The following is a 22,507-nucleotide window of genomic DNA, read 5'->3' on the forward strand; positions in this document are numbered from 1 at the left end:
AGTCGGGTATCTTATCTCTTCCTCCCTTATCTACGATAAGGGCACCTTATCATCAGTAAGGTGCCTTTATGTCAGTGTCACACGACCATCATAACATACCTTTTAAATAAACACATATAATAAAATTATTTAAATTATAACACTTAAAGCTTTTTTATATAATATTAACTCATTTTTTTAACTTTATTAACTTTTTAAATAAAGTTTAAATAAATAATTATTAATTATTAATTAAACATACTTTAAACGTAATAATTTTTTTTAATTTATTTTAAAATATATAATATTATATAATACTTTCGATTTAATTTAAACCTTAAGCTTTATTATTAATATTAATTTAACTTTAAGGTTTTTATTTAAATTTAACATAATCGTAATATAGAAAATTATAAACGTTTTTATTACATTAATTAAACTTATAACTATTAAAATTAAAAACAACGTTATAATCGCTTTTAAATAATTACGCCTTATATATTATGTAATATAATATTATTAAAATTTATTCACTTTTAAAATTAATAATTTTAAATAAATAATATAAATATTTTACTTTATACGTTTTAATCGTTAAAATATTTAAATTTAAAACTTAATAATAATATAATAAAATTTATAATAAAATAATAAATAAATAATAATTTATTTAAAATTTATTATAACGTATATATATTATATTATATAATATTAATTAAAATTTTATTTTTAAAATTTATATAATTTAAATATATAAATTTTTTAATTATTATACAATTAATATATATTAAATAAACGTTATATAAAATTTAATTTATTATATTTTTAATAATTTAATTAATTGAAATAAAATCGTAAAAATATATATTATATCGTTATTTTATATAAAATTAAAGATTTTTAAATTATTTAACATGGTTAATTAATTTAACATATATTTATAACGTTTATATACATTAAAACTTATTATAAATATAAAGTATTATAATGATATATACGTTAAAGTTATAACGTTTTAAAAAAAATGTTTAAAATTAAAATAAAATTTATTAAATTTATTAAATCCATTATAATTATAATAATTACATACGTTAAGTTTATTATAATTATAATAAATTTAATAATATTTTTAAAAATTAAATTAAAGTTTTTATAATAATTATTTATAACTGGTAAAATATTAATTAATTAAAACCTTATATTTATAAACTTTATAATTATAACGTATTATTTATTGTAATTTTCTATAGTTATAAGGCCTTTAATGGGTACGTATGCTATAATTATAGCGCTTACGCCAGCCAATCGGACAAATTTTCATCCGTTTTTTTTTGTTTTGTTGGTTGTGCACTAATGTGCCACTGTACATTCAGGGCTGATTAATATATATCAACACCGCCACATCTCGTATAGTCCAATTATATTATTCGTGGAAGCCAGCTTTGCATGTTAACAATAAGATGGTATATTTTTGAAAGAGGTACATAGGTAGGTATTTATGTATCATGAGTCATCTTTGTTTGCCATTACCCAAAACCTTGCTGTCTCAGCAGGCCAATTTTTAAGTGAAGCTTAGAGGATAACGCATAGCGATTTGTTACTCTGAAAAGTGCCGGCCCCATTTGCCTTATTGTTTCTGACTAAGTGTTTTAGTCCTGCTCCCATGTTGACTTGTATAGCGCTGCCTGATGCATCGTTATTCTCAACCCCTCCAGCCCCTCCAGTATCTGCGAGAAGGGCTTCGTGTTTCTTTATGGCTGGAAGTAGAAAAGCTGGCGGTGCTGTGCAGTGTTCGACGAGTGATGCTGCACGGTTGCTATTTGATATTCCATCAAAGTCAGCGGTGCTGCCAAGACCGTACACATTCTCAAGGCGTTGGATGACATCTCTGACGCTATCACTCTCAGCGATGTTTATCCTACGAGCAGTGTCCATATCGCCTACTATCTTGGGTGTCAGATACCTGTCAAATATTCTTTTCGGTTGAGACGGGATTATCCGGTCCAATTTACCTTGTGAGGATATTCTCCTGAGAATCACCGATATTACACCAATGGTCATGGGGTTATGAGAGCACAGTGGAGAAGGATGGTGAAGAAGGGGATGTGGAGAAGGATGGTGAGGAAAGGGATGTGAATAGACAGCAAACCGAAAAAGGCTATTAAAGCATCCAACTATATGAGTACCTGCTTACTACACCACTTGATGGGATGGATACGGGCCTGAGTTATATCTATAAAACATGACGTCTTATGACGGGCGTATTGCCAGTAAAGTAGCATTCGTTATCTCATATCTCGGAGTGTCTCGAGGCGATTATGTAAAGAATAACAATTTTATACATAATCTATAACCTTACACGACGCGACGCGACGGTACGGCCGTATCAACGGGACGGTGAAACCCCAATGGTAGGGTTGGTTGCATTGGATTTGTTATATGTAAGCTCGCTAATTATTCCTACTGCGGCCAATGGTATGTTATTTCAGCTTAGAATTAGGGCTGATGTTTTTTGTCTCCTGGTGAAGTCCCAGTCCGTTTTGTATACTTGTTATACTTGTTATACTTGCCTCAACAAGGCATGTAGCAACTGTTATTCACAAGGACTGTTGCTTTATCAAAACATTTAAGTACCTAATTTGAATGACTAACCCTCGATATTATGATAAGGGACATTCGATTACATGGCGTCTAATAATACTGCTACAACTGGCGCCACGCAGAATAATATTGGGCTGGATATAGCCGTGAGCAAGAGTGTCCATTATCACATTAGCACGCAAACAACGACCGTAGCAGCCGCTCAGCAATTTGGCAGTCCTCTCGATACCCGATACTCATACAACCCACTACAAGAACTTATCCAAGCGACTAATAATGCCGATATCCTAGCGAAGCGTTATTATGGCGATAACATCTACGAACAAGAAAAGGGGTGGATTAGGACACAATGGGGGGATATTAAAGAGATAGTAATGGGAGATATCACCAAGCAAGATGGGGAACGCCCTACCCAACTAAGCACAATCATCGTGTGCCTTTCAGTCCATCTAGGCAAGCGATGGCTTAGCCAGATCCTCGCATCTGCTATCATGCTCTATACCCACGGCCAGATGGACAAGTCTATGGAGGGTGTCATGAGAGTGTTCCAGGGCAAGATTGATAAATACGCAAATTCGGTACTCAGTCGTGACGGAATGTGCAACAAGCTTGAAAATGTAAAAGTCAAAATTCGTCGCCTGATCCGAGAGAACGCGCCTCATATCAGAGACCATACTCTATTCCTACCACCCAGGACGTCAGCCGAGGAGAGTGACTTCGTGGAGTTCATCGTCGAACTGTGGTCTGCTCAAGCTGATGGAGAGAAGATATATACAAGATCTGTCAAGTTATTAGCGTTGGCTCTTCTGCTTTCTGAATACGGCTGGCAGATCGACATTCTTGTTGAGAATGATGATCTGGAGATGGTTCATGTAAAAACGGATACCGGGGCGCTGTCCGTAATTTATAGCTCTACTACCACCACGACCGACAAGGATCGGAAATACGTCGAAAACCACAATCGGTACTCTAAGATGTCAACGGGGTTTCATATTTTCTACCCAACTGCTTGCTGCCTGGCCGCACACATGGGTGAAGTCACCGGCCGTTCGTTCTCAAGAACAGAGGATGACCAAAAACATTTTATGTACGGTTATAAGGCAGTTAACACATTCTGTGAGAAACATGTCGACCTTCAAGTCAAAGTTGGACCAAGTGGTCACATTCGGCTAATTTTCGAGTATCGCACTTCGATTTCTCCTAGGCTCTACCGAGAGGGTCTTGAAATCGTTTTGAACCGGTGTGGGCCATTAAATACAACCTTCGAGTTTAAGAACTTTGTCGCTACGGTACTATATGGCGTGTTTCCAAACTACGACTGGAGAGATCTTGACGACGAACTTAAGAAGCAACCTTATCCAGAGGCGCCTTTCGCGACTATGCTGTCATACTCCGAAGGCAAGAATGAGAAGCTTTGGAGTCTGACTGGGGCCATAACCTGCACTTTGGATAAGATAATCGAGTCCCTTGTCCACATACCCAGCGACTCGCTCTTCAGAATACCTGTAGGCCAGAGCCTTTCTTCATATATTAGTGGCAGTGTCACACTACTCGAGAACCTCCTCAACCCTGATAGTAGCAAAGGACTGGAGCCGGGATGTGCCGTTCAACTGTGCGCGATAAGACTTGCTGGTCTTGAATCTGGGCGTCCAATGGCCCAATTCAGCCCAAACGATATAATCATAGGTTACTGGAATGCTCAACAGGGGATCCTTCTGACACCAATCCTTGAGCGAACACTACTCTTTGACCTGCCCATAGAGAAGTTCCGGCCACTAACGTTTTTCAATACACCGATAATGGGTATGCCGACTGATGAAGGAGGCTGGATTAAAGCAGGCACCGCGGAGTCTGCTCATATGCGAGATAAACGGAATTATAGTCTCAAGTCAGCTCGGCATTCCGATATCATAACTGAATATCGCCCCAACTTCGAGAGCGACTCAACCACTGTCGTTGCAGCAGTATACATAGATGGGATCTTCTACAATCTATTGAGACTGAATGATACGATATCTGCCTCGTGGTATACAGTTTCTCAGTGTCAATGCAGCCAAACCATGTCCCTAGAGGCTGAGCTCAAAGCAGCGTCAAATGCTTTCATGCAACCCTTCGAGTCCTTCGAACCAGGTGAAATCTCGGTTCCTACAGAGGACGGCTTAGTCGTCGTCGTCGGTCCGCAGATCAATGAAGCTTCGAGATTCTTTAGCTCGCTCGCTTACAAGGACATGAAGCCTGTCATACAAGAAGGCTGTTTAAGCTGTGCGTTGAGACGTGCAGGCGAGACATATTCTAGCGTTGTGATACCAAGGCTTGAACCTCGGAAGTGGGATGTAGGTCCTTATAATAGACGGAAAGCCATATGAAGCTGCAGCAGTTTCCTATAGCAAAGCCGATTAATTGTGTGGGTGTGGTCATATTAATGCACTGCTTGGGTGGTGATGCTGGGTTTGGCAGCCCCTTTTTGAATTAAGTGGACCATTTTTTGTCTTGAATCACAACTGACATGTTCATCCCGAAACTGTCTATAGAGCCTAGATTCTACTAGAAATCAAGCCGTACAGCGTCATTTATGAAGTTATTAGAAACCACCCTTCGTACATTATATTAACTACTGCATGTAATTATTCAATACGACCACCCATCTCTCTTTCATCGTCCTCATATACGTCGAGTTCCTGCCGTTATGCCCGCGACAGATTGGGATTATGCGGACATCGTTTGATCCTGTATCTACTTTCTGCGCGGTTCGTCCACATATAACATGACCGCCAACTGACGTCCCACTGCACGAGACATCTTCAGGGAATCCTAATGACGCGCAATTCGGTCCATCGCGTTCCATTGTAGTTCTCCATAGATCGAGCCACGATTTGCTGGGGGGACGCGGATCCGATGTGCTTCCGATGACATTGGCAAAATCAATCTTGTCTGGCCATTCCTCTTTTCCCATGAATGTTGAATGAGGTGTGTGTAACTCGTCGTCAAGTCCGTACAGCTTGGTAGGATCGTATTTCTCGAGGACTCTTCCGTCGCGAGTAACGAAACATAGCGCTAGGTAATCCTCCACCGGTAGCTCTGGTAGGATCTCGCGGACCCGTACGGTGAGATCGGGTACCTCCCCTAAAGCAGAAATCAACGCATCGTTGGCAGCCCGGACTATATTCTTGATCCTCTCGGGCGCGCCCGGCATCAGGGGAGAGTAGTAGTTCCACTTTCCACCTCGATAGACCTCATCAGCTAGGAAACCGGTAGCTGCAGCGTGTTCGAAGCATGCCTCATTGTCCATGCCCTCGGGCATGGTCATCATGGTCATACCATCAGCTGAAGGGTAGTTGGTGCCGCAGACGGTGATAATTTTGTTGCTTGAGTCATAAGAATACCGGAAGGTCAAGCGTCCGATCAAGGCCCGGCTGCCGGCGACACGGACGGTACCTAGCTTGAAATCTGACGACGTAAAAACATGGTCTCCATTCTCAAACGTAGCCTGGATCTGGTGAACAGCTCCTGTGAGCTCGAGGATTGGAACGGCGTAGGCGACCGTTGAGCCAACAGGAAAGCTGATACTGGCCATCTACAATTGGTAAGAAATAGATCTCTGTTTGAATATATAGGGCTTGCCGTAAGGGTCCTCTCGAACGGACAGCGATCGAAACTTAACTTGCTCGTTTATGCTTTGGTAGGGTAATTATAATGAACGGAACTGCTGCAGATTAAAAGTTGGAGCTCAGAGGTTTACTTCTTCAGACGCAGGGCAACTGTAGACTTGGAGGGCTGGGGTCGTTTGGCTCGCCAGGCTAAGGGTACGTATTATAGAATAGAGATACCTAGGGGAATTGATGCACATTGAAGAGGGCCAAGACTGATCAAATAGGAGATATAACAGTACATTCCAGAGCTTAGGAGGAAAGATGGTGTGCAATGTTTCAGTTCAACTAATAACCCTCTTCGACCTTAAGGCCCTTGCTTCTTCCTCATTGCTAGAGGCGGAATCTTTGGTCTTTTATACAACGTAGGAGACTTGGAAAGCCTCAGTCACGGATGTATTTCTAAAGCAAAAGCTGACAATAGTGCCAGTGAGAATTCTGAACTGCGGGCAAACACAAGACGGTCACCTTTGCTTACAAGTCTAATAACAGCGGATTCAATATCACGGAATGCTAACCGCCGGTTTAAGACCTACTTTTTGTTCGGTGCCTCCATTCGTATACCTACATGGGCCATGTCAAATCCTTGGCTGGCTGAACGAGAATTAGGATGAAGAAAGTAATAGAGATGTGGAGTTGCTTGTAATTAAAGTGTAAGCAACGATATCCGAGATCAGCAAAATATAATCACACAATAGCAGCTGAAAGAAGTTGTGGCATAAAGTGGCACGCAGTATATCGTTACTGATATGCAACAGGATGTTGTCACCATAGACGATATGTTGTACTATGAGGCGTAATTAGGATGAAGAAGGTGATAGAGACGTGGCGTTGCTCGTGGCGTTGCTCGTGATTGAATTGTATGGAGGATAAGCAAAATATCATTGCATAATAACATGCAGTGGAACTGAACGATGATATCAACCAGGACACATCGCGATTCTCTCCTCCCTAACTCAAACCTATTTTAGCTGGGTTAAGTACATGAAAAGTGAGCCTAGTGACATACCCAGTCCATATGTTGCCTCTACGTACCTAAGATATATCCTACTGCACATGAGAGTAGTGCTTATATGCAAAACCAAGCCTGCATATGCATCTGTCCTATATATTGATGCTGTATTGAAGATCCGACGGGTTGCTGGCATATGACCTCCCCGAACGAAAATGCAATAGAAGATCAGTGGAGTCTCAGTACCGTAAGAACTTGTTCAAACCTCTATATATATGGGCATCGAAGAAGCACTTCCTTCGATGTAAAATCAAACAGGTAGCTATATTCATCTTGCCAGCCTACAACGCTATAGTTTGCAACCAGTTCTGTTCTGTTCCAACAATGGCTAGCTCTACGCAATATCAATCTGGTATGTTCACTTCTTCGAGTTGTTTCAACTTTGCTCACTAGATGCCTTTTTTCTAGGTGCTATCGTTCACATCACACAAACGGAAAAGGGATATAAAGTTGAACAAGTTAAGCTTTTCGAGCCACCTCCGTTCAAACAACCGCGTGATGGTCGCATCGACATCAACTTCAATATTGGTCCTATTAGTGTAATAAACTGCCCTATTACCCTGATTGTCTATTTCACTAACTTATTTACCAATAGGCCCACGGATGGATAGACACAAATTCGCTTGCAGTCCACCTTGAACTCAGCGTTCTCGGCATTTCAATCGGCGCAGCTGATTTCGATCTCGAAAAAGGCTTTGAAATCGGGGTTGATCTTTCAGTCATATCGGGGAAAATCAGGTTTTATGGGAAGAACGGAAGTGAGCTTTGGATGCGGTATGAATTGAAAGCCCTGTTTCAAACATGGGAGGACGACGTCAAGATTATTGGTTGGTAAAGTAAAGATCTTGAGGGTCTTCGCTTGTAGAAAATACCAATCATTCGAAGACTTGCAATTGTTCATGGGAAGTCACTATCTACCACATTAACGAACTTCAACATGTTAGGGACAAACACAGGGCTATCAACTAGCCCTATAGGGCCAGGTATGCTACCCTACTTATACACTCATTAGATAGCTAGCTAGAACTTACTCTCTTAGTCATTATAATATATGACGATTGGTCTAGGACTCTATGTCAAGATTCTAAACGAGACATGTAGAACAAAGAACGTGTTCAGTACCTAATGTATAGACGTAGATTCTCGTAGTTAGATTAGAGCTCAACGCGGAACAATGAAGTTGTTTCCATGCTATTTGGTTCCACCTCGTGACACTCTGCCGCATATTCATTTTTTATACCTATTTTCTACTTCTGCCCGGGGCTTGGTGTATAGGTGAGATAACCCCGGGGGGTTGCCTCCTTTGCTTGAACTGCTATTAAGGCCGTTTTATTCTGGTATGCATGCTAACACGCCAATATCAGGTGCGTCACAGGGCGGATCATCTGTAAATATTTGCTCCGCTTCAGATATTCTGACGCGGACCACTTAATCTAGTTTGAGTAGGCCGCTTTGTGGAATATCTTCCCGATTCAGGCATAAATTTCCTTTTTACTAGCTTATCAAACAGGTGGTCATGAGGGTATATACATACCTTTGAGATAACAGGATGGGTAAATGGTACTGGATCCTCGGTGGGAAATCTCGTGTAGCTGGTATGGCTCGGTTTGTAGCTAAGCTTGGCTTTATAAAGGTTTCCGGTGCGACGATAAAGCCAGGTAAGCCTCAAAAGCCGGTATATTTGACGTGATTCCAAGGGATAATTTATAGGTGGGGGAGTGTAGCTTGGTTATTTATAAGAAATATTGTACTTTACCTCGTAACTGATTTTGCCGTCTAGGGAAAATTCAAATATGCTTTTTGTGTTTGACTTTTGTTAACACGACATGCTGAGGCGATTCCACCAGATGCCTCGATGACGCGAGAAACGCTTTGATAGATTACCTACCTACATGTAAATGATTAGTCCTGGGTACCACCTACCTTAGAATACTTCCAACTTTGTTTTGACACTATTACTCATAAAATTATTGATGAGTGTACATCACGTCTTTTGACTTTGGCAAAAACTGGCTTATAATCAACGTCCGTACCTCAGACCGCAGTTGCTTGAAAAGTCTCGAAAATTTAAAGAACTGAGATAACGTAAGCCCGCTTTCAACAAATTCCAATCTAAGTTGCTGAGATAACCAAAAAGCTCAATGTTAATAAACAACGTTGATACGTAGCCACGCACGGCCAACCGAGACAATCGTGACTTATCCCAGAGAATTTACTTAGGTACCTACCTACCCAGTATAGTTCAAGCCTTTTCGGTTCGCCTGTAACTGATATTAACACTCTCCCGAATCTAGCACGGCATACGCAAGAATATCAGTTGCTAACCGGATATGGCAGCTCAGATACAGCCTCCAGACAGGCCTATATTTCGATAGTTGCGGTAATCCGCTGTTGTTAAGAGGGCAAAACTTAATAATACTTGGCAAGGGAGGCTTTGGGGCATGAGGAACAATATTTCTACCATACATACTAACGGTCCTTACGGAATTGAGAAGAATTGAAACCGTTATCGATCGAGCTCCCAGATACCTATGTCGGAAACGATGTTTAAAATAGGTGAAGTGCACTTGTACGATACTTGAAAATACTCGATTTTTGAGTTCTGGTGCTAACCTCTTAGAGTCGTCGGAAATTGTGATTGGTACAAACAATAAGGGACTTTCCTTTAAGAGTAAGTCGAGGTCTGTAGCTAAATTTTGATTGGCCAAAGGATAAACACCCTGTAGTTTATTAGAGACGCAATAAAACACCTTTGAATGATCTGTCCTGTCCTTGTGTCACCCTAATAATCGCTATCGTGATACGGAATAGTAAATTTTTAACAGAATAATTCTATAGTATTAATTTGGGCAATACATCTCAGTGCAATACATCTCAGTGGATCCTCGCCTTTTGAATAACTCTTTCCTTTTACTAAGGAAATTAATTATAAATATAAGTAATGCTTGGGGTTGTCTGTTTCAACACCACCTTACTCTGGAAAGGTGAAGTCATCGTTGAGTGCCAAGACGCCAGACACATGCATCCAGGCACTTCCTACGCCAATTCTTACAAACTGCCGTCTTACGGCATTCTTCGCTGAGAAAATGCTGAATATCCAATCCACCAATTATCAACCGTCAACTAGTCACCCTGCCATCTCTTCTAGTAGGGAGGTTGATAAGGTCTTGCCGCATTTAAGGAGATATCCATCATTAAAAATGTGATCGGCCCAGGCCCCAAGCAAAAAGATACTTCTGCTCTGTTTCCAACCTTTCTCTATCTCTGGAACCAAATCTTACGCACATATAAGGTAAGTCTAAGTACCCCGCAGATCAGTGTTTAAGATAGAGAGGACAATAGGTACAGTTGTGCAAATATCACCATACCCTGATTCGCGTAACATTTTGCGCTGTAGAACTGCCGTGTAACCCGGCGTCCGCGGCGCCAGCCGAGATACCGCCTTGAGCGAAGCCAGGTCTAGAAAAGAATCTCACCTCTTGTACGACCAACCTATTTCGCGCCTGTCGAATAGCAGTCGGATCCAGCGTCGCACAGCTCAAGTATTGGCGCCTTGGGGGTGGTCGAGCTCCCGTCAACGTCTCAACGAGAAACGCTTCCAATCCTTGCGCGGCTAAACGCCGACGGATCGAATATATAGACGGGGTCGTACATCAAGCTCCAAAACGTACATACGTTAGCTCCGAATCCAGTATTCGTGCGAAGAAAGGCAAGCTTGTAGAACGTAACCCCCCCTATCTGTGCTTACCTGTGCGTGTTACTGGCGGGATGGATGCTTTATCAATGATGACCGCAGTCGCAGCGATGATCGAAGGGACATCATATCATGTCCGGGGAGCAAAATATGTGCTGGTGTAGATGATCTTGATATCGATACATGCTTTTTCCCTGCTCCGAGGTGCGCACCTGTCTTTCCGGAGCTGCAGCTCGCCATCCAGACAGGGCCGGGACCCGAGCTATACCATCATCTATAGCACCTCGTGCCACAATATTCGCCGTAATGTCTCGCTGCTTATCTGGGACATGTAGTATTGACGCGTGTTAATGGGATGGAAGGTCGCATGAGTAGTGTGTCGAGGTCGACCTATTTGTATTTCTCGTTGCCCGCATCCGAGGGGGGTTAAGACGCAGAGAATCTCGCTCCCTTTCTCTCTGCATATCAACCTAGAAGCACAGTTAAAGTACACAAAATATGGCTCGTATCACGGACGAAGAGAAGAATGTACCACAAGTTGTGGGAATTGAGGTTGATACTTCCAGCCAAGAGACTCCGATATGCGTACAGAAGACAGGCTTCCTAGCCAAACTGCGAAGCTATGAAGAAGCACTTGATCGCAAGCTAGGGGTTGAATCACATAGCATCGAACGCAAACTGCCCGGCGATAGGAACCCCTTTTATGCTCGATGGTCGGGCCAGTTGGTTAGTGCCCCCGAGTCTAGGCCTTAGACGCGAATAGCAGAGGAACATATCAAAATGTTGATCCAATTCTAGGCTATAGTGAGCTTCTGGGTAGGCGGTTGCATGAACCTTGGCACCTTCGCGACCGGCTTCATAGGATGGGAGCTAGGTTTAGACCTCCGTCAAAGCATCTTGGTCATCATATTTGGCTCTGTTGCGGGTGGCGTGATCACAGTGAGCATCTTCTCCGTAACAAGCTCGACAAATTCTAACGCTTAGTAGAGTTGGTGTGCAACAATGGGACCACCGACAGGTCTTCGTCAAGTCTCCATCTGCCGATATTCCCTCGGTTGGTACCCATCCAAAGTCATCGCGATATTCAATGTTATCCAGGAGATCGGGTGGTGCGCCTCCGGGTCAATCACGGGAGGACAAGCACTTTCCGCATTTTCAGATGGCAAGGTTGGTTCCCAACTTGGCGTCGTCATAGTCAGTATAATGAGCTTGATATTCTCATTCTTTGGCTTGAAAGCGGTGTATACATTTGAGAAGTTTGCTTGGCTTGTATTCCTGGCTATCTTCTTAATTATCCTCGCGGAAATCGGTAGATTTGGGGACCTCAGCGCTCCACCGTCTACTCGTGGAGCTTCGAACTCCGGAGCGGCATTGACCTTTTTCAGCGTCATGTACGGCTCCAGTGCATGTTGTGCGGGTGGGTGAATTTTTCCTAACGCAGTTAATGTGTGATCTATGAGAGATATGCATAAATAATTACTAAATACCTCTTATGGTAGGCTATGTATCAGACTTCTATGTCGAATATCCGGCGACTATCGCAAAGACTGCGATCTTCTTGCTAACATTTTGTGGTCTTTGTAAGTTTAATCGTTAAATCTCCTGAGCTAATTAATACTCATAATTGCTAACCGATATAAGTCGTTTCTAGTTGTCTGAGTGCTACAGCTGGGGCCATTGCTGCGTCTGCCCTACACAATAATCAGGAATGGAACGATCAATACGAGGTTGGCGTCGGGTTCTTGATTCAGACCATGATATACCCATACGGACTAGCAAAAGCGATCCTTTTCCTGCTGATGTTCGCGGCCGTCGGCTTGAATTGCGGATCAATGTATAGTGCAGGCCTTTCGATTCAGCAGACCTCTCACAATTTGGCTGCGGTGCCGAGGTTCGTTTGGGAAATTATCTGTTTTGCTGCAGTCATTGCTTTGGGTCTGGCTGGTAGCGATCGGCTTCTGGTATTCATACAGAACTTCCTCAGTTTATTGGGTTACTATGCTACCGCTGTCTTCGTCTGCTTGGTTACCGAGCACTATTTATTTCGCCGCGGCTCATTCAAAAACTATAATTTGGATAACTGGAATAATCGTAGTGGGCTACCTGTTGGATACGCCGGGGGTCTTGCTTTCGTATGCGGGATAATTGGAGGTAACGTAATGAGCTTACTCTACTCGATGACAACCTGTTACTAACTCTACTCGTAGCTGTTATAGGTATGTCTACGACTTGGTACACCGGCGTTGCTGCAAGACTGATCGGTAACGCTGGCGGTGACATCGGAAACGAGCTTTGTCTCGTTTTAACTCTCGCTGTATATATCCCGGCTCGGTTCGCGGAAAGGAAATTTGCGAACAAGTGAATATGTGGAAGATCAGATACCAGCTTGACAAGGGGCAACTACTCCTTTCATCGGATAGCATCATGTATGTATGTCCACATATGCACAATTGTCCGGTTTGATGCTGGCCTTGCATATGATCTCGATAATACTCCGTCAGGGACGCCTCCGTCGTCTGCCAAGAAAGCTCGCCTACACTAAGCCAGCTAACCATGCTGTTTTATGGCGTGGAATATTCTCCAAATACGGACATTTTTCGGAGAGGGAGATACACGTCTATAAGAGGGTTCTGTTTTTTTTTTTTTTTTTTTTTACGTATACGAAACCGATGTCTAGGTTGTAGCTGAACCGCATATCTCGAGGAAGTAATAAAAGGGATCAAGATCCCTGGGCTGAACGTATATGTGACTATTTTATTCGCAAAATATAATATGATGTTATGAAGTATGCTGCTTAGTAACTTCATCGATCATGACGTGCATATGCCAAGTAATTCCCATAGTCCGACTTAGAAGCGAGCCGCACTAATGTACAAGGTTTGAAATGTGGCTTTGCAGGCCGTTTTCTTGGTTAGCCTGGAGCATACAAGGTCGAGTAAGCACCTAAGCATACCAAGAGTAGGATTATGATGATGGTGGAAATCGTGTAAAGCATACACCACCGGTGGAGGATGTGGGATTTTGATTCTAGCTGTATATTTCGCCACAGGACAGGCTAAAATGTGTGATTTCCACCAAATAGGAGGCTCAATTTCGCAGCCTCAGATAACTCACCACAACTCCGTTTCAGGAATAGCCAATGAAGAGAGCAAACATCTCGGGGACAAGCCTTGCACGGATGCAGGTTTCGGGCTGGGAAATAATTGGTAGCATTTTGTTCGTAATGACGTGGACACATAACCCCCCAAAAATCTGCGCCGTAGCTTAGATGTGTGCTGTTACCCAGTAACTGGATAACTCACTCATGTGGCGTGCTATTCAAATTAAGATATGCAACTTCTGAGCTTTTGTCACCACTGAGAAGCGTCATCTCCAATAGGTAACCCTTGATGGACGTGATGGTCCTAGACGGAAAAACTAATGAGATACTGTCTCATTGAAGTCCGGCGTGATGAAGCACTACCCCGTCATTCTCGTGGATGGAGTTCGTATCTGAGAGAGGGGGGGGTGGTGGAAAGGGGGGAGCTTCTGTGAGTCAAGGAAGCCTTGTAAGCTTTGTCAGACTGCGGATGGTGTATTGCACTGCAATGGCGTATATTCGAAAGATTATGGACGCGGGGGTCGCGAGCTAATAATAAAACCGTATGTTTCTAGTGTGCTTAGCGAAGACAAAAATGCGCTCGAAACTTGAAAGCAAATGATGAGACTGAGCCAGCATCCCGCACCAGTGGGCGGTGTGTATGTATGCAAGCCGGCGCTAGGCAACGGCCCGCTGTGATTTGTGTGATTTGAGAGACTACCTAACCTACTTACACTAGTAAGCCTTTAGGTTTTCAGGTTTAGTTTGATACCTAGTCCAACATTAGAAATATTGAACGGTAACAAACAGGATAATTTGGTTAGAAATGGTGACCCGCCTGGGCGCTGCAATGACCCCTATTTGCTAGGTGAGAGATGATTTATTTCTTTTCTCGCAGAAATATCGTCGGTCCTAGCTTAGGTTGGGCTCGGGCTGGAGAAAAAGGTAATAGCCGAGCTTACTGTTCGTTGATGCGATTCCTTATGCTTCCATCCGAGTTCTTCAACCGTGTGCCGACAAGTCTTAGTGGCGGTTTGGGAGGCTTCTTTCTTTTAATCTCGTAACAAAATTTGATTAATCTTGCTCAATGCTACAGCAGAGAGTGTAAATTGATATGGCTATGGCTACTTCAATATCCTAAAGTAGGTTATCCGTGGGGAGGAATGCGAGAATGTTGATCAATGATCGACGCCCAGGCTGGGTTAGGTAGGTAACGTTAACTGGACTTAAGGGGGGACGGAGAGGGACAAGACTTGACTGAGAAGAGAATCCATCAATAGGGCGGACGGGACGGCGGGAGGCAGAAAGGGGGTGAGTGGAGTGGAAAATGGCAGTTGTATACACTACATAGTTGCGCAGTCGTGCTTGGGTTTCGATCAGCGCGGGACAAAGCTGGGGGATATCCACTTTAGAGGCCCATTTATACTAGACCCATCCCTACCATTGATAGGCCCTTGTCTCCCACATGGCTTAGGTTATGTAGGTACATGGCCCCCTCTCCCCCCCCCCCCCCCAAAAAATTTAGAAAGGAAGGAGAAGGAAAGAAATTAAAAGATTGAAAAGCGTCGCAAGCTGCTTGGCTTATGGCAGCCCCTTCTTTTGAAGCTTCCATTCCACCGCCTGAATTCTTCTACCCCACATGGACTCCACCTATATTTACTTGAATTAAGCCCGAGCAGCCCGGGGAAGACGGAATGATCCAATCATTTCCAATCTTTAGACATCCGTTCCCCAAATAAATTCTTACGAGCCTTTCCTTACGAGCCTTTCATCAATGTGAGGCGCGAAGCAAATTTCCCAGTAGCCCCCAAACTTCGGTCTATTTGGGTGTCGGATTGGTTAGTCAGGTCAGGTATCATTTCGTACAAATCTACGTCGTACACATAACTAGTTGTTACACAGGTAACCTGTAACTATGTATGGCTACGAAGGAAATCTTTTCAAAGTCCCTAAGCTCCTAAGCTCCTAAGCTGGAATTTGTGATTTTGTTTGTCTAACCACATGCTTGCACAAAACACACCGACGGAGACGAGGACATATCCAATATTACTCATTCTTATAAGTGTTTATTCGCCTGGCAAATTCCACATCGGCCTCCGATTTCATGCTTACTTGGATTTGTTTGATACTTGTCTCGACACCGTGTATTCTTGACGTCTTCTAAACAGGACACCGAAGCACACGACACTTCGAGTGTGTCCGGAAACGTGACTTGAAGCGGCTGCGGGTTATTTGCCTATTACGGGGCCTCTGTTGAAGTACTCGAAGGAGACAGAATAAAAGCTGGGAAATCGGGGGATGAATTAATTGTTACTTCTTATGTACAGGTGTACAGACGGATAACTGGCGGCACTTATTCTTATTCCTTCTTTTCGTTTCAGCTCTGAACGGCTTATTAAAATTATATCCTAGGTTGCCTGGAGATGCCATATTCCGAAGCTTCGGTGTGTAGCGCCCAAAGAGGTGTTAGCACGTAACGCCCCCTAGATCCGTCATCCGCAAGGTCCTCAACCTTTTATTAGATAGACTCCGTGAAATCTCGCCCCGAATCGATCCTGATGGATTACATAGCTGCATTTGGTAGCCAAGCGTCAGCCAACCGTCGACCTGGGCTCGCTTCGATGCGCTACGTGTATGGATTTTACTCTTACGATACCTAGTCCTGAGGAAAGGCTTACATTAATCAGAAATACCGGAATAGGAGTCTTACTATGACTCGTTGCCACGTAAGGCAGAGAGTACAAGTGCAAAATTATATACGATCTTACCCGTAGGCTTTAAGAATTCTTAGGAAACGTAAGGCTTAGGCTACGATGCCACGACGATGCTACCCATCTCATCATTCCTACCGAGGTTGCCTAGCTTTCCTAGCTTGGATCGATGGCGTGCCAACTCATTCCGTTATGTATTCCGGTATGTACATGGCAGCTACAACAGCTACAACAGCTGCAAAATAGTAACGGTAATAAATGCCCACCTACATGAGAGGCGCCGAAAACATATGATGCTGCTTTTGTGGGTTTAGGTACCTCTACAACTTTCTACATGCTTGCTCGGGGATCTGGATACCCCTGTCTCTATTCCCCATACTTTTGTGTCGTACCCGGTACGTACACTACTCAAATAGGTAAGTCCCTTCGTGCATAGTGTCGTCTTGTCCCAAGACATCTCAATGCAATGTACCAACGAACGTCGAACGGTGCTTGGGTGACGGGTCCCCGGAATGATTAAATCTGGGGTTAGGATATGACCACAACTTGGTTGTGGACGTGTACATATGTACATGTATTAGTGTATGTGCGTTATGTACCTTCTGAGTTCCCTTCTTTTTTCCCCAGGTCTTAATTTATTGGATTGTCATGCCCATTAGGATTGCCGGGGAAATAAATCATTAATGTGCGCTTCTCCTTTCGTCTCGTCTCAGGTTCAAAGTTGTCTGTGGCTTAATAAATACCTGCGACTTACCTGCAACTATCTGCAACTACTTGCGACCCTTTTAAATGGTTTCAACCCTCATAACGTAGCCCTTCTCCCACATCCAATATATCCAATATATTCCACGTCAACGTTGAATTACATTATACGCCGAGTGCGACATCCAATCTGTCCATACTATCTATCCTATACTATCTCCATACGCATCTTCCCCGTCTGCCCAGACTTTCCGCTCCTCATTCTTCAACCTGCCGACCTCGTCCACTTGCCTAACCGAGGAGTTCACATCCACCGGCCGTCAATTTAGCTTCGGGATCTGACGTCTTGGGCGGTATTTCACCAACAGTGTTAACGTTGTTGTTATCAGCCGTCCATTCATCCCCCTCGGCATCAGCTTTGCTAAGACTCCTACCTCCTCCTATCTCCTACCTCCTATTTCTCGCGTGGGGTGACCGCCGCAATCAGGACGCAATCAGGACGCAATCAGGAACAAGTACCTATTATTGGTGTGTGTGAGTGTGACTTACACACGCATATCCACCGCTCTTTCCGTTGCCTCCTATTAGCCTCCCCATTGCTTGGTTAGGTACTTTTTAATCATAAACCTCTTGTCTTCGCGCCTTCTCTACTTCTATATCTATTCAACTTGTCCCACCTCCCAACTCGGTTACTTTCAACTTGCATCTATCTCCGCTAAACTTTACCTCCCAACAACTTTTCTATTTGACGCCGCTCTGCCACACTTCCCACCGCCCCTATCAAAAATTCTCAACATACAACGAGCTCGCCACTTACCTACTCCAAAAACATACCCTATTTGCTCTTGGAGTAGAAGATTTGGAACCTTGTCGTCTTCCCTTCCAAGTCTAAACATTAGAACGTGAGTCATCATATAGCTATAGCGACCCTCGTAACTTGGCAGAGATACTTACTACTGCCTTAGAATAATCTCTCAAGATGCCTGGCCAGATCGCCGCACCCATCCCGGTTACACCACCGCGTAAGAATATCCGTCTCAACTCTTCCACAGACTTGTTCGCCAGCCTAAATGCTACTCTTTCTTCTGCGGAGAGTAAGCGAGTTACCCCTATCCGCTCTATCCAAGAACGAGACTGGGATGTGCCGGCACCCCCGCCGCCTAGTCCAGTCAGCTTCCACCCAGATCACTGGCAGCGCACTCTACGTCATTGATTGACAACTTGAACGCGGTTGTTGCCGCACCACATACGTGAAAGATGTCCGCCATCGCCATGTATTGTCTTTATGCGTCTGTATGGGTAGCGGGGTTCCTGGTTTGCGATTTGGGAGTTTACGGATGTGAAATAGTAAGGGCATAAGGGACGCAAGATAATCGGTCTACACAAAAGTCAGGGCATGGCGTGTGCTTTCGAAGGGGAAGGAAAAGGGATGGCTGGATTCATGGCTTCGCTCCGTAGTTGAGACGGCCTCGACATCTTAGTCCGGGGTCGATTCAACACTTTCGTTCGCTGGCACCATATCACCACTTCCAATCTTGGTTCGGTTTGACCTTCCCCTAATAAGGGAGAGTACCAAGTCGGTACGATAATTGATATCACTTTGGTACAATTTCAAGTAATGGCCTCCGGCTGTGAGTCAGGAGTTAATGAGATTGTAGCTAGGGAAAACAATCCAAGTAGTCGGAAGTCTAGTTTCCATAGCTAATTCGAGATGTTGCTAATATAACGAAAGAATAATATGACTAGGTTAGGCAACCCCGAGCGTGATCAATACGGACTACCGAATTTTTGACCCCGAAAGGTTAACAATAGTGGTGGTAATTGTGTGCTTGGAGAACAATATGCACAAACATTTTTCCAAAAAAAAAAAAAAAGAAAAAAAGAAAAAAGAAAGATTTACCCCCCCCCCACACAAACAAGCAAATGAACAAGAAGTAAATAAAGCACTGTGAATTTAATTTTCCCTCGGCTATGAAATTTTGAGGATTGGGGTGTGGTGTTGTGTGTTCTCTTCAATGGAAGTCTTGGCGTCATAACCACTTTTCCTAATCAGGCTAACTCAGCCCCACCTATTAACGCGGTCCGCAGGTGTTTTGCGCGACGCGTCTTACTAGGTACATAAGTAGATTTTTCGCGTCTTTTGATTGCATGTGGGTCGCGATTTGGCGTGTTAGGGTCTCCTGTCTCATAATATCTATCCTTGCCTGCAATTGACAACTGCATAATGCTTTCCTCTCTTCAAACTTTTCGTCATTGTAATTGTAAACTCAACCTTGCCGCGTTCTATACTGTTTTTAACTTTCTGAAGCCGTAGAAGGAACTAATTGTCCATCGTCTATCTACAATTACACCTTCCGAAAAGAAAGTAAACAATTATATATTTTACCATGGCCGGTCCTGCTGTCAGACAGCAACGCCGGAAGACATCTACAAAGCCCAAGGTCGCTACCCCCAAGCAGAATGCACCATCGAGCATTAGCACCTTCGCCCGTGTTTCAAAGTCGGTAAATAGCGTTGATATTAAGAATGAGCTCGTTCCCGTTTCTACGCCAAAGAAAGATGTCAACATCGAGGCGCTCACGCCCGCTTCCCGAAAGAGAAAAGTGGTCGCAAGTATTGAGGACGAATCCTCAGCTCCTGCCATCAAGATACAAAAGACTAAACCTACACAACCTACGACTATATCGCAACCTACGAAACGTGGCCGTGGTCGTCCCTCGAAAAAGGCTTACCCTAAACCTACACAACCCGAGCCTACGCCCCTTGAGCCTATACTCCCTAAACCTGTACTGAAAAAACGCGCAAGGAGCCCTAGCATCTCCGATTCAGACGAGTCAACCATCTATACTGGTGTGTTACTCAAGAGACTCCGCCTTGAGTCATCACCATCACGCAGTTCCACTCCGTTTTCAGTTTACACGCCCATTACCGAACCTGATATTGACGAGAGCGAATCTGTCATATCAAGAACTGGGCTTCCCTATGAGGTCCTAGATCTTATTGATCTGCACTCTTCACTACTAAAGGCCTTGACATTACACTACGCGCACAATGGATCCAATGTTCCTGCAGATTTGCGTATTTTATGTCCCGATGTCTCGCGTGCATGGGGTAGAAGGAAAGTCACTGAAGCGGATATACAAACCTGTCTCGGAATCCTGAACTTCGAAATGGGGGATGGCAAACCATTATTTTCCCTCTCGGACTACGGTCGAAGCAAGATTTGCATTGAGATTGACTCGGCACAACATGGTTCCAGCCGTCCGCTAGAGGAGAACAAACTAAACGATATATTCCGCGAGAATATATCTACTCTCTGGACTCGTTTCACAGCAGCTAAATGTTCCGATGTTTCAGCTTTCTGTGCTGCGCTCCCCAGGGCTGCCATCGCACTCTGCGAATCCGTAGCCAAGGCCGCACCCGTGTTATCCAAAGGCCAGAAGCGACTCGAGGAGCTAAAACACGGCATTGCCATCAAGAAGCAGGAGAAGGAAGCCAAGGCCAAGCTGCAACAGTCTAGCGACGTGCAAATGTCGAACGCGGAAGCCCCTAAGATGAACCTACTAGATCGCATCCGTCTAAAGTCCCTCCAGAAGTCCTCGCTCCTTGCCGGCAACCTCTCACCTGCGCAGCTGCAACGTCGTGCGGCGCTGCAACGTGCACCTGAAGTTGCTGGTATGCTGGGTATGCTAAGCCGCGCAGCTGGCCAGGGCAGCCGTGTGTCGTTCACAATGGCAGTGACGCTGGAGAAGCTCAAGGATTCGTTGCGGATGGGTGTTTCGCGCGAAGATGGTGCCGCATGTGTACGTCTACTGGCAAACGAGGTAGCCCCGGAATGGATCCGTGTTGTGGTCATTGGAGGACGGGAAAACGTAGTCTTGGAGACGGATAGACAGCCTAGCAAGGTGGACGTGGAGGGACGGATTCGAGGATTACTGGAGCGGGCGTGAAGTGGGGGAAATCATGACGACGAGAGAAAGGTCTGAAGGGCAGGCGGTGGAAAGGGGATAAATACATACTGTGTCCTGGATGGGGGTGGGCTTTATAGGCAAGCGATATGTCGTTTGACCATGTTTTATCATTGCATTGCATAGCATCGCGTTGCATAGCCAGGCCGCAGTTTGGCCTGCGTTCTTTCTTTTGCTTGGAGATACCTCGTCTAAATTGACGAATGGGCAATACTAAGTTGTCCGAAGCATAATAAATAGCACGAGACTCAATCACGAGTCCGATAAATACATCAAAATCTTAAGATGAAATATTTTTGGGGGGTTTCAATGAAATATGTGATAGCGACTTTACATGTCTATTCTTGCGTCTACTAAATCAATGCACGAGGTCGACCGATCGAACCTTTGCACTATAAGCCGAGCCACGCAATGCTATGCAATTGTACGGCTAAAGGGGGAGATGCATCTCGTCATCTCGTAAACCCCCTCGCCTGGTCTAAGGTAACTAGCTCATCATACAGCCGCCGCCACTCCGGACACAACCATCCCGTCAGATGGGTGTCCCCCTCGCGATCATCAGTTCAATTCGATTCATTATCATCGGCCTGTGTTCTCTGGCCTATCTATTATATGCCGATCGCTCATTTCCCGCCCTTGGGCTTGAACTTGGGCTCGCCGATGCCGGAGCCGCGGAGCTTGACGTTGAGGACGCGCTCCATAGAGGACAGGATCTTCTGGTCGGGGATGGCGGTGCCGCGCTCGAAGTCGGCGATGACGGAGGGCGTCGTGTTGCACTTGGTGGCTAGGTCCTTCTGGGTCATCTTGGGCTCTATCTTCTGGCGCGTCTGGCTGATAACGTCGCCGACCTCCTTGCCTACCGTGTTCGGCTTGATGATGTCGTCGCTGCGGTCGACCTTGGTCAGGCGTTGGCCCTCGGGTCCTTTGCCTACCTGTTGCGGGTTGCGTTAGCGCTGGTTGGGGGAGATGAGGTCATAGAGTGAAGGGGGAGGGGGGGGGGGGGGGGGGGGGGTTAAAAAAAAAAACCAATTACCGTAATAAAAAAATTATACGGGGGCCATGCCCCCCCCCGCCGGGTTGGGGGGGTGAGCGCGGGGAGACCAACAACAACCGG

The 22,507-nt window shown here is 44.5% G+C and overlaps 7 protein-coding genes across 7 annotated transcripts in view; 5 read left to right on the plus strand and 2 right to left on the minus strand.

Annotated features, from left to right (window-relative positions):
* The first annotated feature begins 2,478 nt into the window (after positions 1 to 2,478).
* On the plus strand, positions 2,479 to 5,210 carry F4813DRAFT_360498 (uncharacterized protein). The gene has a single exon (XM_049243425.1). It carries the CDS (start codon positions 2,664 to 2,666, stop codon positions 4,944 to 4,946), a length of 2,283 nt encoding a protein of 760 aa, XP_049099139.1. The 5' UTR covers positions 2,479 to 2,663; the 3' UTR covers positions 4,947 to 5,210.
* Positions 5,192 to 6,154, minus strand: F4813DRAFT_389758 (uncharacterized protein; the record flags this gene model as incomplete). Its single annotated transcript, XM_049246894.1, has 1 exon — positions 5,192 to 6,154. One exon carries the CDS (start codon positions 6,152 to 6,154, stop codon positions 5,192 to 5,194), a length of 963 nt encoding a protein of 320 aa, XP_049099140.1.
* Positions 6,155 to 7,563: 1,409 nt separating this feature from the next.
* Positions 7,564 to 8,187, plus strand: F4813DRAFT_396430 (uncharacterized protein; the record flags this gene model as incomplete). The annotated part of the gene is made up of 3 exons (XM_049247823.1): positions 7,564 to 7,591; positions 7,648 to 7,778; positions 7,835 to 8,187. 3 exons carry the CDS (start codon positions 7,564 to 7,566, stop codon positions 8,072 to 8,074), a joined length of 399 nt encoding a protein of 132 aa, XP_049099141.1. The 3' UTR covers positions 8,075 to 8,187.
* Positions 8,188 to 11,431: 3,244 nt separating this feature from the next.
* F4813DRAFT_389760 (putative nucleoside transporter) lies at positions 11,432 to 13,295 on the plus strand (the record flags this gene model as incomplete). Its single annotated transcript, XM_049246895.1, has 6 exons — positions 11,432 to 11,659; positions 11,732 to 11,872; positions 11,921 to 12,350; positions 12,433 to 12,513; positions 12,575 to 13,084; positions 13,141 to 13,295. 6 exons carry the CDS (start codon positions 11,432 to 11,434, stop codon positions 13,293 to 13,295), a joined length of 1,545 nt encoding a protein of 514 aa, XP_049099142.1.
* A 5,109-nt stretch (positions 13,296 to 18,404) lies between these two features.
* F4813DRAFT_389761 (uncharacterized protein) lies at positions 18,405 to 18,638 on the plus strand (the record flags this gene model as incomplete). The annotated part of the gene is made up of 2 exons (XM_049246896.1): positions 18,405 to 18,447; positions 18,478 to 18,638. 2 exons carry the CDS (start codon positions 18,405 to 18,407, stop codon positions 18,636 to 18,638), a joined length of 204 nt encoding a protein of 67 aa, XP_049099143.1.
* Positions 18,639 to 19,618: 980 nt separating this feature from the next.
* Positions 19,619 to 21,590, plus strand: F4813DRAFT_81946 (uncharacterized protein). The gene has a single exon (XM_049248930.1). It carries the CDS (start codon positions 19,813 to 19,815, stop codon positions 21,373 to 21,375), a length of 1,563 nt encoding a protein of 520 aa, XP_049099144.1. The 5' UTR covers positions 19,619 to 19,812; the 3' UTR covers positions 21,376 to 21,590.
* F4813DRAFT_81978 (multi protein-bridging factor 1) overlaps positions 21,590 to 22,507 on the minus strand; it is a 1,273-nt gene continuing 355 nt past the window's right edge. The window contains exon 2 of the mRNA XM_049248931.1: positions 21,590 to 22,325. Coding sequence (XP_049099145.1) covers positions 22,017 to 22,325 — 309 coding nt within the window. The 3' untranslated portion in view covers positions 21,590 to 22,016. The remainder of the gene's footprint in view (positions 22,326 to 22,507) is intronic.

The sequence above is a fragment of the Daldinia decipiens genome, assembly GCF_022478715.1.
Source record: "Daldinia decipiens strain CBS 113046 unplaced genomic scaffold F4813scaffold_18, whole genome shotgun sequence".
NCBI classification, from domain to species: Eukaryota; Fungi; Ascomycota; class Sordariomycetes; order Xylariales; family Hypoxylaceae; genus Daldinia; species Daldinia decipiens.